At 38.0% G+C, this 18,711-nt stretch overlaps 1 protein-coding gene across 2 annotated transcripts in view; it reads left to right on the forward strand.

Annotated features, from left to right (window-relative positions):
- The window catches only part of LOC126457519 (cyclin-C), a 49,962-nt gene extending 36,822 nt beyond the window's left edge, over nt 1–13,140 (forward strand). For both annotated transcript variants that reach the window (XM_050093856.1, XM_050093857.1), the window contains one exon: nt 12,689–13,140. In XM_050093856.1, the coding sequence (XP_049949813.1) occupies nt 12,689–12,891 (203 nt within the window). In that variant the 3' untranslated portion in view covers nt 12,892–13,140. The remainder of the gene's footprint in view (nt 1–12,688) is intronic.
- The last annotated feature ends 5,571 nt before the right edge of the window (nt 13,141–18,711 follow it).

Here is an 18,711-nt window from a genome sequence, read left to right on the forward strand (position 1 = left end):
GTGGGAGATAATCACAAAAATCTTGATGGCTAGGAAGTGAGCTCGAGTCAGTAAAACTGCAAGTAATTTATTTTTTTGTTTTTATTTTATTTTATGTATTTATTTGCACATTGCTACAGCGTCCAGCTCTACAAAATTCTTTTTCTAAAACTGAAATGGAATAAGGGATAAAATAAAAAAATAGTTTTCTCTTTTTTGTGAATCTAATAATTTGAGGTACAGTAGAGTCTTGATAGTTCGAGGTGGAAGGGACCAAGACCATCTCAAACTGTTGAAAAGTCATATTGTCGAAATGCATGTAGGGACGTTGAAAAGAATAAATCACGTAAGAACCTCACTTCAGTAACTTTGTGGACACAGTATAGGAGTGCAAATTTTTTATTGTCTTCTTTATTTAGTAGTTTCGATGTTTCTGACTTAACAATCAAAGACATGAATTTTGTTTCTTTGTTACAGCACTCATTTTAGAAGGTTTACATACAAAACCAGTCAAGAAAGAAAACTAAACACATCTCTGTACTGTATCAACAACGACAAATGTAAAACATCAGTTAACAACAGATGGTTTGGCTGTGTATACAATTAAATACCAGGAGAAGGATATGCATGAGGTCATTGACAAAGACACAACAAGGGGGAGTGAGTAGTTTGGCAGGTGTTATGGCATGAGTGTGGGGGAAACATCGAGGATCGCTATACAGTACAGTAATCTCCCCCCCCCCCCCCCCCCCCTTTTATGCAGTTCGAATTTATAGGAAACTCATAATTCTGAGACTTGAATTATTGAAGCACATTATTTCAAAAGTGTCTCTTTTTGTGTTCTCCCTTATTAAAACTTTTTTCCCCAAATATTTGCATCATTGACATTATGTGGTATGTAGTACAGGTTTCCTCATGACATTCTGCGGCAAATTAATGAAACCTATAAAAAAATTCAAGTAGCTTGAAGTAAACATAGGGTTAGGATCCTGAAAGAGGCCTCTTCAAGCTTTGGCCTCTGGCACTTACAGAAGTGTATCATCAGTTTGGGATCTTGCATAAAAAAATCCTTATCAGGTTGGGGAACCTGTTGTACAGAAACTCATTCATGGCTGCTGTTGCACAGCTGTCGGACATGGGTCCTATGGCAATAGGGATGCTGGTTTTCTCCTTTAAAAGGAACCAGTAGTGGTTAAGGCTTCATGGGCCATAGTGTGACATTTACACAATTTTTCTCATCTACACTAATTTTTCACATTAACCCACACTAACCGCAAAATATGGTAACACAAAGTATGCTATACCTTATCCCAAATTAAACTAGCACATCAGTAGCATTACACAATAAAAAGACAAACTGATAATTCTATAAATCCATTCCATAAGAAAAGTCAGGAAGTCTGCTGCGAAAACTTCAACAAAATTTATACAATGTAAAACACATTTACACATTTTAAAACCTGATGGCTATTTACATGATGTATGCTGCAGCTGACACGCAACAATTTTACTATCATCATCTCCATTGCCTTGGTAATGCACAGTTAAACTGTGAAGGTTATAACTAGTTTGACTCTGTAGTTATAGCAGAAAAACATACTGAAATACGTCACAATGAATAGTGACAAAAGGAACCCCTTTTTAAGTTTTTAGATTTATTAGGACTTTATCTCACTTTCTGGTCATCAAAACTTTTGATATTGCCTTCCTCAGATAGTACTAAACAATTGTAGAACGTAATGAAAAATGCAAAATTTAATTTGAGCACAAGTGGAATATGGACCTATTTTCATTGCACCTCCATCTTGTCATTGTGTGCTCGCACTGCAAAATCAAATACAGTTTAGGTGGTTTAGAACATGCTCCGTGGTGTCCCACAACAGATTCTGCATTTTTCAACCAAAATTGGGTGAGAAAGAAGTGTTGTGTTACTTACTGAACACTCCTTGTACTTTTTAAACTATATGCATCTTTGTCACAAATGAATAATCTTAGCAGCTTTATGCAATTGCTTCTTTTGGTGATCAATTGTTTCTTTTAATTATTTCTTCCTTACATGAACTGAGTGGTGCACCTGATGAATCAATGAGTGGTGCACCTGAATCAATGAGTGCATCCTCCCCTCCACGGGGGTGTGTATTATGGGCACATACTGCTGTACTCAATTCACTTTCATCAGTTACACCCACAGAGCATAATGATTTTTTGCTCCTATTGTACTAGCACAGTGCATCTGTTGGGCAATTTGTGTTTGAGTGAAATATCTGGGGTTTGGTTTGGTACATCAGATGATATTGCCACTCCATTCCACACAAATTTCTTCTTGCCTGCACAAAAGGACCTACACATTTCCTCACTTAGTCTAGTAGGTAACTGGAAAAATATATCAGTCTAGTAGGTAACCGTAAAAACGTATCATAGTATACTTTTTTGTGAAATTAAAGTATGAAACTAAGTACTAAAAAGTTGTAGCCTGATATGCTTATCTGCAGTTGAGAAATGTTCAGACATTTATACAGTAGTAACACCCGAAGAAGTGGTTAAGTTCTGAAGACATTAAGAGTGAATGGAAATGTTAAATATTTTCTCACAGGCCTTAAAGTATAACTAACCATCCTAAAATGAGCATGTATTTTTCGTAACCTTCGTGTACTGGTGCCTCTTGGCATCCTTGGAAATCAGAAAAATGGTGTTCTATTTTTGATTGCTGCTACAATTTATAGTACCACTAAACTCTGAAATAAGACTGCATTTGCATTTTAAATGTTCTTCTGCACTCCACATACACAATACACAACCATTTCACAGTATGTTTATATGTGCTGCAGTAGTGAAGTAGCAAAAACACTGTGGGAGTTGTGTGACTCATTATGTTGGACTATGATAAAACAACAAAGATGTTGAAAGTTGTAAGACCCTAAACTTAGGAATAGGGAAAAGACGCCCATGCCAGTAGATTCTTTGTGTTTACAGCACAGAGAGATTAAAACTGTAGGTTTGATTTGAAGGGGGAGAGGAGACTGTGCTGTAATGAGTTGCATCAGATTGTGATAAACAGTTTTAGCAGAAATTGTGTGTCCCATGTAAATCATAATTCATAGTAAAAGGGATAACATTCAATCATTTGTTACGGTGTATGGTAAAGAAAACTTTATAACACATGCATTTTCCATGTCTCCTATTCCTCTTAAAGTCACTGCTGTGTTCTTCTTTATATATCCTAATCTTCTTCTTCTTTCGATTTCGGCCATCTTTGGACCACGTTCAACAATTCACTTGCCCGGCTTTTTGATCTTTTTTTCTCTCTTCCCAATATTTCCTCATCATTTTCGAGTGGTTCCTCCTCCGCTCTTCCGACCATTTCCTGTTATTATTCTTTAGTTTCGTTTTTTCTGGAAAACACTTAATTTCGTTCACTATTTGTCTAAACTTTTCCCTGTCCCTGATTGACTCACGGGTGACATTAAAATAGGCCAAATCCTTTTTCACCATCTGTATCCATTTATTGTTGGTTTTTTCGTTCCTGTTACTATGTTCAAACACTTTTCTTGTTAGTCTGTTTCCATCCATCCTCGACAGGTGACCATAAAACGTTAGTCTGCGTTTACGCATTGCCTCACTCACTTTCTCAATAGTTTTGTATATTTCCTTATTACTCTTTAGCTTGTACTCTTCTCCAATCTTTCTCGGTCCTAATATCTTTCTCAAAATTTTCCTTTCTTTCTTTTCCATGTTTTCTATTTCCCCCTTTTTGTTAAGAGTTAGGCACTCCGATGCATACAGGCATTCTGGTCTAATGACAGTTTTATAATGTCTTAATTTAGCTTGAATCGAAATGTTTTTTTTGTTATATATGTCTTTGGTTTTTTGAAAAGCAAATTCCATTTTCCTTGCTCTCGCCTGGTTTGCACTCTTGTCTAAACCATTCACTTGAATTATTTCACCTAAATACTTAAATTTTTCTACTCTCTTAATATTGCCGTATTTAGTAATAAGATTTTTCTTGTTATTTCTATGATTAGACATATACACGGTTTTTTCAAATGAAATCTGCAGTCCAGCTCTGGCCGAAACTTCTTGTAGTTTCTCCAGGTAGTTCTGAGCTATTTCTTCGTTTCCTGTAACTATTGCCAGATCGTCTGCAAAAGCTAAACAGTCCACTTCTATTTTTTCTTTTTTTGTTCCAATTCTGATGTCATTCTTGGTGCCTTTGAGTTCTTCTTTCCATATTCTCAATATCTTTTCCAGTACGCAGTTGAAGAGGATTGGGGATAAACCATCACCTTGTCTAACACCTGTTTTAATTTCGAACTTCCTTGAAATTTCACCCATAAATTTAACTTTGGCCTTACTGTTTGTTAGCGTCTGTTTGATAATTTGAATTGTTTTCTTATCGACCCCAAATTCTTCCAATACTTTCAGTAATGTTTCTCTATCTACCGAGTCGTATGCTTTTTTGAAATCTACAAATACTATTGCAAATCTCTGGCCTCTTGAGATTCTGTAACGAATTAGTGTTTTCAGGTTAAATATTTGTTCAACACAGGATCTACCTTGTCTAAAACCTGCTTGATATTCACCTATTTTTTTATCCAGAACTGGCTCCACGATTTGAAGTAATTTCCTTGACAAAATTTTGTATCCTACTGGTAGTAGCGAGATCCCTCTATAATTATTAACATTCATCTTATCCCCCTTTTTGTGTAGTGGGTGTATCAGGGCACACTGCCAGTCTTCAGGAATTCTTTCTTCGTCCCAGATCTTCTTAAACACATGTTCCAAAACTTGTGGGAGGTTGGTATCCATTATTTTTAGGATTTCTGGTACTATGGAGTCTTCACCTGGGGCTTTATTGTTTTTTAGACTGTGTATTATGTGTTTTATTTCTTCAGCGTCTGGAGGTTTTGACTCGGTATTAGTATTTCGGTGGTTTTCAAAACTCATTTTATCTTTGGGTGGTTCACAATTTAGTAGATTCTCGAAATATTTTGCTAATATTTCACAATTAGTCTTGTTTGTCAAACCTAGCTTGTTCTCTTCATCTTTAAAACATAAATTTGGGGATTGGTATTTGGTTAGCTGTTTTCTAAAAGTTTTGTAGAAATCTCTAGAATTATTTCTTTTAAAGTCTTCCTCAATCTGTTCTAGGTTATCCTGAAATTGTCTTCTTTTTTTATTACGGAAAAGCTTGGCTGTTTCTCTTCTCTGGATTTTAAAATTGTCAAGATCTTGAGGATCTTTTGTGGAGTTCCATTTCTGCCACAATTTCTGTCTCTTCTCCAGGTTCTCATCACATTCATTGTCCCACCATGGATGTCTTCTTACTCTTTTCACGAGACAATTTTCTTTTGCTATTTCAACTATTTCGTTTTTGATCTCCTCCCATCCCGCTTCCTTATTTATTGTGGATATGCCATCGCTATCTTTGTGCAATGCTCTTTGAAACCGTTGTTTAATTTCTTCATTTTTTAAAGTTTCTGTGTTATATTTTGGAATTTTGTAAAAGGTTTTCTTCTCTTTTCGAAATGGGAGTGGTCTGAATTTAATCGTAGTCAAATAGTGGTCTGAATCAACATCAAGGCTTTTCAGCACTTTAGTGTTTTGAATTTCTTCTTGACAATGAAGTGAGATAGCCACATGGTCAATTTGGAATTCTCCGAGAAGTGGATTTGGTGATCTCCATGTTTTAGTTTTTTGGCTCAGCTTTTTGAAATGTGTTGTCATTATTTTCAAGTTGAAATGCCTACATACCTCTATAAGCCTTTCTCCATTTTTTGAAGTTCTTTTGTGACCTGGGAAGAGGCCTACTGTTCCATGGTATTTTTTCTCCCTTCCTATTTGTGCGTTAAAATCGCCTACCAACATTTTTATGTTCTTCTTTGAGCATCTATCCAGTTCCATTTCAAGTATCTCCCAAAATTCTTCAACTTTCTCCGGGTTATTTTTGTTGTCCTGGTTTATGGGTGCATGACAGTTGATTATAGAGTATCCTTTGTTTTTACATTTAATCTCAAGAATGGATAGTCTCTGAGAACTCGAGTAGAAGTTAGTAACTGAATCTAAAATTGAGTGATGTACCAGAAATGCTGTTCCCAGGTATGGCATTTGTTTCATTAAGATTTTACCTGGTTTTCCTTTAAATAAACGATAGTTTTCAAAATCTAAAGCAGTTTCATCTAAAAACCTTGTTTCTTGTAATGCACATATTAAAATTTCTTTCTGGTTCAGCTTTTCAATCAATAATTTCAATTTTCCTACTTTAATTAGAGAGTTTACATTTAGGGTTGCAAACATAGTTGCTTTCTTAAATTTCAGTGTTGAGGGCTGCATACATGTTGGTTGGGGTCCTCCAAAATCCTTTGACCCCTTTGCATTGTTTCTACGAACAACGGAGGATTTGCCATTCGGTCTACCTCTTGGAGTAGTGTCTATCTTTGACGACGTTCCCATCATGCTTTGCAGTAATTGTTGGATAATAAATTGGGGGATCGGGTTGCCCCGAATCCGAAATTAAAACCAAGGTAGTAAGCCCTGGAGTTAGCTCTTCCGCTCTCTCTGCCGTTGGGAAATTGTTCCTCTTCCGCCATTGAGACCGTTGGCTGGGTTTCACCTAGTAACCCTAGGCAGGGGCCCTATGACAGGGTGCTACCATCTGGAGCCGGACGGACCCTGGTTTTTTTACGAGGTTGTTACTCCTCCCCCTCCACACTTCCCCATCCTCTTGTTTTTAGATGGGCCCGGGCTTGGGACCGGCTTGCGGCTAATCTATTTTACATTGCCGTTACATGATATCCACAAACAGCTAGTGGCTAATATTGTCTGTGTATTCCCTTGGAAGAGAGTTCATATTATTTTCTCCATGGTTACGTGTGGGAAGCATAAATCTTCCCAGTAGAACTCGTGAGTCTATTGTATGTATATACAACACTTGTGCCAATAAAATGAACCCATTACAAACTAAACCTTTGAACTACATCAGTTTCAAAATTGTTTTCAGCATAGTAAAGATTCCACACGTGTTGCAGTGAATTTGCGCAGTTGGTAAACCATTAATTGCTGCTCCAGGCACAAATTTTCTGCTTATTCTCAAGTTTTACAATGTTCCTCACAAGATGATATGTTATTGTAAATCAGAGAATTTTTTAAAATTAAAGTGGGTCTACTGCACTTCCCTAATACATGCTTGATGGTGTTTAGTTTGTCTCAATTTAGCTTTATTTTTCATCTGATCTTACATAAAAGTACAGATTATTGATTTTGTATTAGTTTGCAACTTTATCAGAAGCCTTTTTAAAAGTAATAAAATAAAGTATACCTGACTATTCTCTGCAGTAATATAAAACCTAATGGGAAAAAATTATAAATGAGTTTCATGGTAAAAGATTTATAATTCAGCAGATTGATCTTATAACTAATCTGGAACATCAGAATGCCTTAGACATCCTTTAGAAGTAAAAGATCAAAAGAAAAGAGGGGGAAAAAAAGAAAATAAGAAACTACATAGAAATGACACAATAGAAGATACAGTAAAATGGAAAGAAGTATGGGAGAACATTCATTATCTAGTAAAAACAGTGAAAAATGGCTCAGATTCGGTTCTCATGTGCTGAATAATTTTGATGTTCAGTACAGTTCTTTAAATTCCTTGCTTGATACCACTTCATCTCCCACCTACTTGCCTGTTTTTGTATGTTTGAAGAATTGCCTCTTTTCTGTTGCTGCAAACCAGTTCAAATGCCTTTGCTTTTTGAATGCAGTATCATCTCACTCTACTAAAATGGGAAAATATTATGCACAGTTTCATCATTTACTTATGTGGAACTGCTGGCAGTTTCACAAACATTTCCTGGGATCACGCTCTACTATCTACAGTTTGCACCCTTGCTGAAATATCTTCTACCAAGTCATCAAATATTATACAAGATCATGCCTAATTAAGATTATTATTAAAATGTTGCATCAATCATTTACTGCTTGCCTTGTAGTATTGTTGAAATTAAAAATGAGTGAACCCTTCTTCGCTCTAACAATGTGATATGAGATTCAGCCTGTGGTACTAATAATTTCTTGTCTCATGTTTGTGTAAGGCATCTGTTTAGGGTCTATTACCACAGTCACAAATTGTGTGCAGAATAAAATATTTTTCAGCTGTGATGTTCGTTATTACCCACAGTCTAGATTTTCTTGCTCATCCACTATGACTGGCCATGTGTCCTATCACTTCATAGTATGATTTTAGCCATATTGTAGGCCTCATATGAACTTACTATTGAGACTTTGAGTTTTCAGAACTGAAAAAGAATGACACTATAATGTCATTGAATTCTTTGTGTAATGTATCTTCAGTGTGCATACTTCGCTTTTTCTTCTGAACACCCGGTTTTCTCATCTGCAAATGATTGTGATGTATAATATTCTCATACTCCTGTGTACGAATACTATCATTCATGATTGCTCTCTTTATTCATGTTTTAAAAATATTTCATGTAGAATTTATGTTATTTTCTGAGTCACTAGAATTTGTGTGCACACCCCCATTTTATATTTACAACTTTTCTAAATAAGTTACTGCACTGCTTCGTTCTTAACAATGTTGTTTTGGTCATCAACTTTTAATGTTGGATTGATGCCATTCTTGGTTCTTGTTGCTTGCAAGCTATCCTCTTCATATCAGTACAGCTCGTGCATCCCATATCATTGACAATCTGCCTAATGTAGTCATCTCTAGGCCTGCTCCTACAATTCTTTTCTTTTACCATACATTTAACTACGATCTAAGAAATGACTTCTGTGTTAACATGTGCCCAACCACTCTCTCTTTTCATTACAACGTGTTCTTTGTATGCACATTTTCACATTGACTTTAATCCAGAACATTTCCATTCTTAATTTATTAATGTACTTGATCTTCCCCCCCCCATGAACCATGGACCTTGCCGTTGGTGGGGAGGCTTGTGTGCCTCAGCGATACAGATAGCCGTACCGTAGGTGCAACCACAACGGAGGGGTATCTGTTGAGAGGCCAGACAAACGTGTGGTTCCTGAAGAGGGGCAGCAGCCTTTTCAGTAGTTGCAAGGGCAACAGTCTGGATGATTGACTGATCTGGCCTTGTAACAATAACCAAAACTGCTTTGCTGTGCTGGTACTGCGAACGGCTGAAAGCAAGGGGAAACTACAGCCGTAATTTTTCCCGAGGGCATGCAGCTTTACTGTATGATTACATGATGATGGCGTCCTCTTGGGTAAAATATTCCGGAGGTAAAATAGTCCCCCATTCGGATCTCCGGGCGGGGACTACTCAAGAGGATGTCGTTATCAGGAGAAAGAAAACTGGCGTTCTACGGATCGGAGCGTGGAATGTCAGATCCCTTAATCGGGCAGGTAGGTTAGAAAATTTAAAAAGGGAAATGGATAGGTTGAAGTTAGATATAGTGGGAATTAGTGAAGTTCGGTGGCAGGAGGAACAAGACTTCTGGTCAGGTGAATACAGGGTTATAAACACAAAATCAAATAGGGGTAATGCAGGAGTAGGTTTAATAATGAATAGGAAAATAGGAATGCGGGTAAGTTACTACAAACAGCATAGTGAACGCATTATTGTGGCCAAGATAGATACGAAGCCCACACCTACTACAGTAGTACAAGTTTATATGCCAACTAGCTCTGCAGATGACGAAGAAATTGAAGAAATGTATGATGAAATAAAAGAAATTATTCAGATTGTGAAGGGAGACGAAAATTTAATAGTCATGGGTGACTGGAATTCGTCAGTAGGAAAAGGGAGAGAAGGAAACATAGTAGGTGAATATGGATTGGGGGACAGAAATGAAAGAGGGAGCCGCCTTGTAGAATTTTGCACAGAGCACAACATAATCATAACTAACACTTGGTTTAAGAATCATGAAAGAAGGTTATATACATGGAAGAACCCTGGAGATACTAAAAGGTATCAGATAGATTATATAATGGTAAGACAGAGATTTAGGAACCAGGTTTTAAATTGTAAGACATTTCCAGGGGCAGATGTGGATTCTGACCACAATCTATTGGTTATGACCTGTAGATTAAAACTGAAGAAACTGCAAAAAGGTGGGAATTTAGGGAGATGGGACCTGGATAAACTAAAAGAACCAGAGGTTGTACAGAGATTCAGGGAGAGCATAAGGGAGCAATTGACAGAAATGGGGGAAATAAATACAGTAGAAGAAGAATGGGCAGCTTTGAGGGATGGAGTAGTGAAGGCAGCAGAGGATCAAGTAGGTAAAAAGACGAGGGCTAGTAGAAATCCTTGGGTAACAGAAGAAATACTGAATTTAATTGATGAACGGAGAAAATATAAAAATGCAGTAAGTGAAACAGGCAAAAAGGAATACAAACATCTCAAAAATGAGATCGACAGGAAGTGCAAAATGGCTAAGCAGGGATGGCTAGAGGACAAATGTAAGGATGTAGAGGCCTATCTCACTAGGGGTAAGATAGATACCGCCTACAGGAAAATTAAAGAGACCTTTGGAGATAAGAGAACGACTTGTATGAATATCAAGAGCTCAGATGGAAACCCAGTTCTAAGCAAAGAAGGGAAAGCAGAAAGGTGGAAGGAGTATATAGAGGGCCTATACAAGGGCGATGTGCTTGAGGACAATATTATGGAAATGGAAGAGGATGTAGATGAAGATGAAATGGGAGATATGATACTGCGTGAAGAGTTTGACAGAGCACTGAAAGACCTGAGTCGAAACAAGGCCCCCGGAGTAGACAATATTCCATTGGAACTACTGACGGCCGTGGGAGAGCCAGTCCTGACAAAACTCTACCATCTGGTGAGCAAGATGTATGAAACAGGCGAAATACCCTCAGACTTCAAGAAGAATATAATAATTCCAATCCCAAAGAAAGCAGGTGTTGACAGATGTGAAAATTACCGAACTATCAGCTTAATAAGTCACAGCTGCAAAATACTAACACGAATTCTTTACAGACGAATGGAAAAACTAGTAGAAGCCAAACTCGGGGAAGATCAGTTTGGATTCCGTAGAAACACTGGAACACGTGAGGCAATACTAACCTTACGACTTATCTTGGAAGAAAGATTAAGGAAAGGCAAACCTACATTTCTAGCATTTGTAGACTTAGAGAAAGCTTTTGACAATGTTGACTGGAATACTCTCTTTCAAATTCTAAAGGTGGCAGGGGTAAAATACAGGGAGCGAAAGGCTATTTACAATTTGTACAGAAACCAGATGGCAGTTATAAGAGTCGAGGGACATGAAAGGGAAGCAGTGGTTGGGAAGGGAGTAAGACAGGGTAGTAGCCTCTCCCCGATGTTGTTCAATCTGTATATTGAGCAAGCAGTGAAGGAAACAAAAGAAAAAATCGGAGTAGGTATTAAAATTCATGGAGAAGAAATAAAAACTTTGAGGTTCGCCGATGACATTGTAATTCTGTCAGAGACAGCAAAGGACTTGGAAGAGCAGTTGAATGGAATGGACAGTGTCTTGAAAGGAGGATATAAGATGAACATCAACAAAAGCAAAACAAGGATAATGGAATGTAGTCTAATTAAGTCGGGTGATGCTGAGGGAATTAGATTAGGAAATGAGGCACTTAAAGTAGTAAAGGAGTTTTGCTATTTGGGGAGCAAAATAACTGATGATGGTCGAAGTAGAGAGGATATAAAATGTAGGCTGGCAATGGCAAGGAAAGCGTTTCTGAAGAAGAGGAATTTGTTAACATCCAGTATTGATTTAAGTGTCAGGAAGTCATTTCTGAAAGTATTTGTATGGAGTGTAGCCATGTATGGAAGTGAAACATGGACGATAAATAGTCTGGACAAGAAGAGAATAGAAGCTTTCGAAATGTGGTGCTACAGAAGAATGCTGAAGATTAGATGGGTAGATCACATAACTAATGAGGAAGTATTGAATAGGATTGGGGAGAAGAGAAGTTTGTGGCACAACTTGACCAGAAGAAGGGATCGGTTTGTAGGACATGTTCTGAGGCATCAAGGGATCACCAATTTAGTATTGGAGGGCAGCGTGGAGGGTAAAAATCGTAGAGGGAGACCAAGAGATGAATACACTAAGCAGATTCAGAAGGATGTAGGTTGCAGTAGGTACTGGGAGATGAAAAAGCTTGCACAGGATAGAGTAGCATGGAGAGCTGCATCAAACCAGTCTCAGGACTGAAGACCACAACAACAACAACAACTTGATCTTCAACAGTCTCTTCTGTCACCACATTTCAAAGGCTTATAAGTGTTTCGTTTCTCCAATCTCATTGGTCACATTTTGCATTCATAGAGAACTGTGTTCCAAATGTACTTTTTTGTGAATCTTTCTCTGGTTTTGAAATAGGTGGAGTTTAATTTTAAGACTTCACATTCAGCAGATTCCATACTACCTTTTCTGATAGTTAAAATAGGCCACAAACATTTAAGTGACAAGCTGCCTAGCTCAAAAATGCCAGTTGCAATGGACATATCTTATACACAGTTTTGAGTTTAGAAATATCGACAATAAAACATGTCCCCTGGCAGATTGAGATGTAAGCCAAGAAAGTCTACACACACAGTCAGCATATGTTTGTATTTAAGCCCTGAATAAAATATTAGTTCCAAACTTGTGCATGGAGTAAATGTTTTCATTGATCAGCAAGTTTAGTGTATTTTTGTTTAATACAAATTCTTAATTATAATTAACTGCATTTCAGGGTGCCTTCAGATTGCTTGTGTAATTCTCCACAAGGACTTAAAAACGTGGTTTGCTGAGCTGAATGTTGATATAGAGAAAATACAGGAAATTGCTAGGTATGTAATTAACCTATTTGAGCTGTGGAAATCGTATGACGAAAAGAAAGATATACAAGCTTTGCTTGCCAAGATGCCTAAGCCCAAAACACAACCCAGCAGATAATGAACTTATGGTTCTTAGAGGCATTCAACAATCATGGTGATACATATAGATATATGAATTAAACAGCAGCATTATTTTATTATTGTACTAATTATTATAATGCATTATGCATTATAAAAATAATTGACTAAATGTTTATGTTAAACATTTTTGATGAAACAGAAATTGTGATATCTGAGATATTGAGTGTGTACTCCTGACTCTTTTATATCACTATGTGCATTTAAGAAATAAAATATTTTTAATGTATTAGTTTGTTACTTTGTTTATTGGACTGAGTTATTCCAAAGCCCTTGCCCTTGTTGCTCATATTTCATGTAATATTTTGTCTCCATCCCATTCAGTTGCCTACATTGCACACTGCTGGAGAACTGAAGATTTCACTGCAATATGTAGTTCGGGTTGTGTGTTATGCTCCAGTTGTTCATGCTTAACTCCCTATAATTTCACACTGTACCCAGAAGTGAAGAGTGGGATTTATTTCGCAGTGAATAAGTGATGTGGAATACATAGCAAATAATTTACAACAAATCTGGACCATACCATTACTTCTGGTGCCCCGAAAAATGGCCATAAACTTTTAAACTAATATTCAGGGCAAACATCACATACGTTCAACAAATCACAACACATTTCGTTAGTGTAAAATGTGGTCATGCTACAATATAATGTCAATTGATATTAATGAATTATAGCCAGCAAAAAATGCTCCTATCAGACCACAAAAAGTTGAATATATTCCTATTCAGAAGACTCTGACAGGAAAGTGGGGAATCAGCCATCTCAATCCTTATCCCGCCTTCCTTCCCAAAACTTTTGGCATGTAGGATAATGCGTTCATGCCCTTTTAACCCAGAACATTCTAAATCCTTTTACTCAGTTTCTCTGTGTAGTTAATTACTTACACTGTCTCACTTTGTCTTTCTTTCTCATTGCTACTCTGTCCGCCATACCTTGACAGATCAAAAATTGTGTGGTATTCAACTTATTTTTTCCTTTATACCCAAGTGTTTAAAATTTTGATTCAAAATGCATCCTTCCCTATTCCTACATGGTAAAGTGTGAGGAAGGGTCCAGACCCTCCAAACCTATGTATGGTCTCCACTCATCCATATTTTTCATTTTCACTGTCTCCTCTCTCTTGTACTTCCTTTGCTTCTATCTCCTTTCTCTTTTACTGCTACTCTCTCTCACTGACCATCAATATCCCCTTTATCTTTGGCTCCCACTGCTATTGTCTTCATCCATCTTTCTTTCTTGTTTATTGCCCCTTTCTCTCTCCTGCCATCACTGTCTCCTCTCTATTCCACCATCATTGTTCTCTCTGCTACTTTCATTTAACACAAAAAAATGTGGCTATGCTGGCTTGCCAAAACTTCTGGTGAGGAAGGCGGAATGAGGACTGAGGCAGCTGGTTCACACTTTTCTGTAAGAGTCTTTGAAGAGGAACATATTTGCCTTTTTTGTACTCCGAGAGGAGCATTTTTGTGCTGGTTCCCTGCTTTTCTCTGCTATGGCAGGGTGTGCTCTTTATATAAAATAAATACTATAGGTTGGTAAAGTTTTGACAGTTTATTTCCTTCAACACATTTGTAGACACTAAACTCTTGATAATCCGGTCCTCAGTAATCTAGCCCACATCTGGCCTCCAGTTGGTGAAGCAGAAATGACTTGCACAACAATGAATTATTGTGTGCAACAATGTTGTTAGTTAATTACAATATTAAACAATGCTGTACAATACAGGAGGAGGAGGAGAAATTGATGAATATGATGCCAAGTGGTTGAATGAGGAAAACGTGACATAGACCAAACTTTAACATGTGAAGAAATACACAGAAGTGTGCAGAAAAGTAATAATCAAAGTGACAAAGGAGAGGGCATACAGATTTCTCACACTGCTGATGCTGAAGCTGCAGACATCTTCCTGGAGTACATTATGCAACAACCAGATACATGCAGTGTGAATATAATGCTTGTAAATAGGTTGCATGCCAGGGTTGTCATCATTCCAACAGATAAAGATTCAGGGCATGTTTAGAAATGAATGTATCCTTGGATTTAATATAGTCTTAATGAGTCTAAACAAAATTTCAGGCACTTCCACTCATTCAGCAGCTGTTATGTGCAAGGAGTCGATGGGCTTAGTGAGAATCTAGTATACTTGGACACATATAAACAATATATAACTGTGCATAATACAAGATTAACACAAAATTGTTTGCTTTACGTTTTTTCTGGATACTTTGTGTATCAATCACAGTTCATCGAAAATGCCTGGCTTATGTTTTGTATCTTAAGAGAGCAAAAATGTTGTTAGAAGTATTTTCCTGACTTTGCAGTCTTTCCAATGTTATGTAATTTTTGTTTTTTTAAAGCATGTTAAGTCCGCCCCCGGTAGCTGAGTGGTCAGCGCGACGGACTGTCAGTCCTAAGGGCCCGGGTTTGATTCCCGCCTGGGTTGGAGATTTTCTCCGCTTAGGGACTGCAGAGTTGTGTTGTCCTAATTATCATCATTTCACCCCCATCGATGTGCAAGTCGCCGAAGTGGCGTCAAATCGAAAGACTTGCAGCAGGCGAGTGGTCTACCCGACGGGAGGCCCTCGTCACACGCCATTATTATTATTAAGCATGTTAAGAACCTTTTTAGCCCTTTTCTTGTCACTGCTGTACCACTTTGGGCATGGCTAGACAAAGGCCTTGAGTTCAAGTTTCGGTCTGGCACACAGTTTTAATCTGCCAGGAAGCTCACTTTGGGCATATTTGTATAGGCATCAAGTACCCATTATACAGAGACAGTGTGACATAAAATTTTATTGGTGAAAAGTGCTGGCTAAAAGCATAATTTGGTGACTTCATAGCCCTTGTGATTACCCTAGAACACTTTCCATCTGTTCACTATGTCAGTAAAAACTACATTTATGCTTCAGAATGGATATTATGTGCATATGTATGGTTACTTTGAACCTTTGGATCTTGGTAAAGCATAATCATACCGAAAAAAGTTTTAAAGCTACCCAAGAATATCATCTTAAGAACATATGGTAAAAATCTTGATGATCTGCCATGAATATAAATTACATAAGTTGCCGTCCCCACAATTGGTACTTTTTGTACCCGAAAGTCATGGTTTTTTGGGATTTAGACAGGAACCGCCTGTAAACGAATGGTGCTTTTATAAGGCACCTAAGATACATCCTAGATCATACCTAACGTAAAAGAACCAACAGATTTGCTCAATCTCCCTGGGCTAGGGAAAGTGTCTAATATTTTAATTTTGACCCTGTACTATAGCATACCTGCAGTGTGCCTATTCTTCCAATAAGTATGCAAATGGTTGCTAGGCCAAGGGCTATCCAGAAATCTGGACCCCTTATTTCTGTCATCAATAGAACCCGCAGTATGACTGCCTGAAATATGAAAGCTCGCACACGGCTTTTTGGTACATATTGGTACTGTGCTAGGGCTGCTAAGGCTGACAAGGTGAAGGAGAAGTGGCAGTGAAAAACACAATAAAGTACACGACCGTAGAAGTAGAGTAGCCACCTACTTCCATACTCGCACTTGATTCACAAATACTGCCAGAGTATATCAATAAAGGATTTTTCAGCTTAAGAGTATGACTTTTCATTCCTCATTCAATGCATTGTTACAAATGTGAACACTTTTGGCATACCAGCTGATCCAGTATAAAACTGTGAATATTCAGTTAACATTGCAAAATGAAATACATAAGATTTTAAAGTTACTAGAAAGACCACGAGAAATGCTTGCTTGAACATAAATGCAGATGCTAGTCAAGCCTGCAGGTTGTGCTATTGTATTTGAACACAAACAGCACCTTGCAATATCCTCAATATATAGCAGGAATCAGTCATGGCCAAAACAGTGTTCTTTGTAGTTGTGAGTACATTATGTCAGAGCTAAATGAATTCGATCATGGGCAAACTGTTGGTGCTCATATGATGGGTGCTTTCATACCTAGAGTAGTCAAAGTGTTTGATGTTTCAAGTGGCATGATATCAAAGATTTATACTGCATACAGGGAAAGTGGAAAAATGTCACCCACTAAGTCACAACGCTGATGAAAATGTGTGTGTTGAGTGATCATGACAGAAGGTTGCAGAAGAGGATAGTGACGAGAAATAATAGGATGACAGCTCCAAATGTCACTGCAGAACTGCATGTCACATTTGCGAACACCATCAGCATCAAAAGAACATGAAGGGATCTCTACAAGCTGAGAATTGCAGGGTGAGCTGGAATTCCAAAACCACAAATCAGCAATGAAAATGCCTGTAACAGGGAAGTGGTGCCAGAGCCATGAAACCTGGACTGTGGAGCAATGGAAGGAAGTCGTGTGATTGGATGAGCCTTGTTTCACATGGTTTTCAACTTTGGGCTGAGTTTAAATCCCAAGAGTGAAACATGGTAAGGGTTTGGTGGTGATTTAGGCAATCATATTGTGGTATTCCATGAGCGTCATGGTTACTCTGCAAGGTCTCATTACTGTGAAGCATTATGGGACCATTTTGCCTGATCAGGTCCATCCCATGGCACAATGTGTGTTCCCCAATGGTGATGCTGTGTTACAAGATGACAGGGCCCCTGTTCACAAAGATTGACTCGTCCAGGACTTGTTTTGTGAGCAGGGGGTTGAATTGTCACATCTCACTCAACCACCACAGTCATCAGATCTCTATCCTACTGAGTCTTTGTGGTTTACCTTGTATAGAAGAGCGTGTGATTGCTATCCACTTCCATTATTATTTCTTGTGCTTGCCACTATTTTGCCGGAAGAATGGGATAAGATTCCCTTGAAAACCATACAGAACCTCTATTCATCCATTCTGAGATGAGTGAAAGATGGTTTGAAAGCTAACAGGTTTGCTACACAGGCATGGTAATATGTTATGTTTTCAGTGTTTCAGCATTTTTGTCCACCCCTTGTACATTCCTTACGTTGATCAATAAAAATAAAGTACATGTTGCTTTCCAAAGTCCCACTTCTCTATAATCCCCAGTGACAACAGTCTGTGAAAACTAACAGTTAATCAAAGAAGACTAGGTAAAAACCATCAGACCCTGCCACACTGGCTGTAGCTGTTGGATCAGATGGCCTTTTAACACAAAGGAAATAAAATTATCTATGGCTCCTTGCACAATACATTAGAGCAGGGCTTCCCAACCTTTCCAGCTGGCGGACCCCTTCTTCAGTCGAAAATGCATGGCGGATCCCTAGTCAGTCAAGAGCACAGTAACTTTAAATTTCAGAGCGAAACCCATGGGAACTGAAAGCTTCTTAATGCAAGTGCCATGTTCCCAATGACTCCCCCCCCCCCCCGAAGTATCAATAGTCTTTGGTTTAGAGATGAATGAAAACAACTTGAAATCAACAATCCAATTTGAATTCCCAGTGTATCTAGACACTTACTGGTGGATTTACTCCCTTTGTTCAACACACTATAGCCTGATTAAAATTACTTGGTAATTGACATTTCACATGATGAAGCTGCCTTCCTCCAAGAGCAATCAACTTCATGTCCAAACTGTTTGCTGTTGACAAGCTGCCACTTGCAGTCTGTTCACTTCCATTGTTTGGCTACTGTTGTGTAAGGAGCATGCATATTTCGTAATAGTCGTGTGTGTGTGTGTGTGTGTGTGTGTGTGTGTGTGTGTGTAATTTTTCGTAAAATCCGAAGAAAAATGTTCAAATGTATGTACAGTCTATGGGACTTAACTGCTGAGGTCATCAGTCCCTAGTCTTACACACTATTAACATAAGTTTAACTTCCGCTAAGGACAACACGCACACGCACA

The sequence above is a fragment of the Schistocerca serialis genome, chromosome 2 (genome assembly GCF_023864345.2).
Source record: "Schistocerca serialis cubense isolate TAMUIC-IGC-003099 chromosome 2, iqSchSeri2.2, whole genome shotgun sequence".
Lineage (NCBI taxonomy): Eukaryota > Metazoa > Arthropoda > Insecta > Orthoptera > Acrididae > Schistocerca > Schistocerca serialis.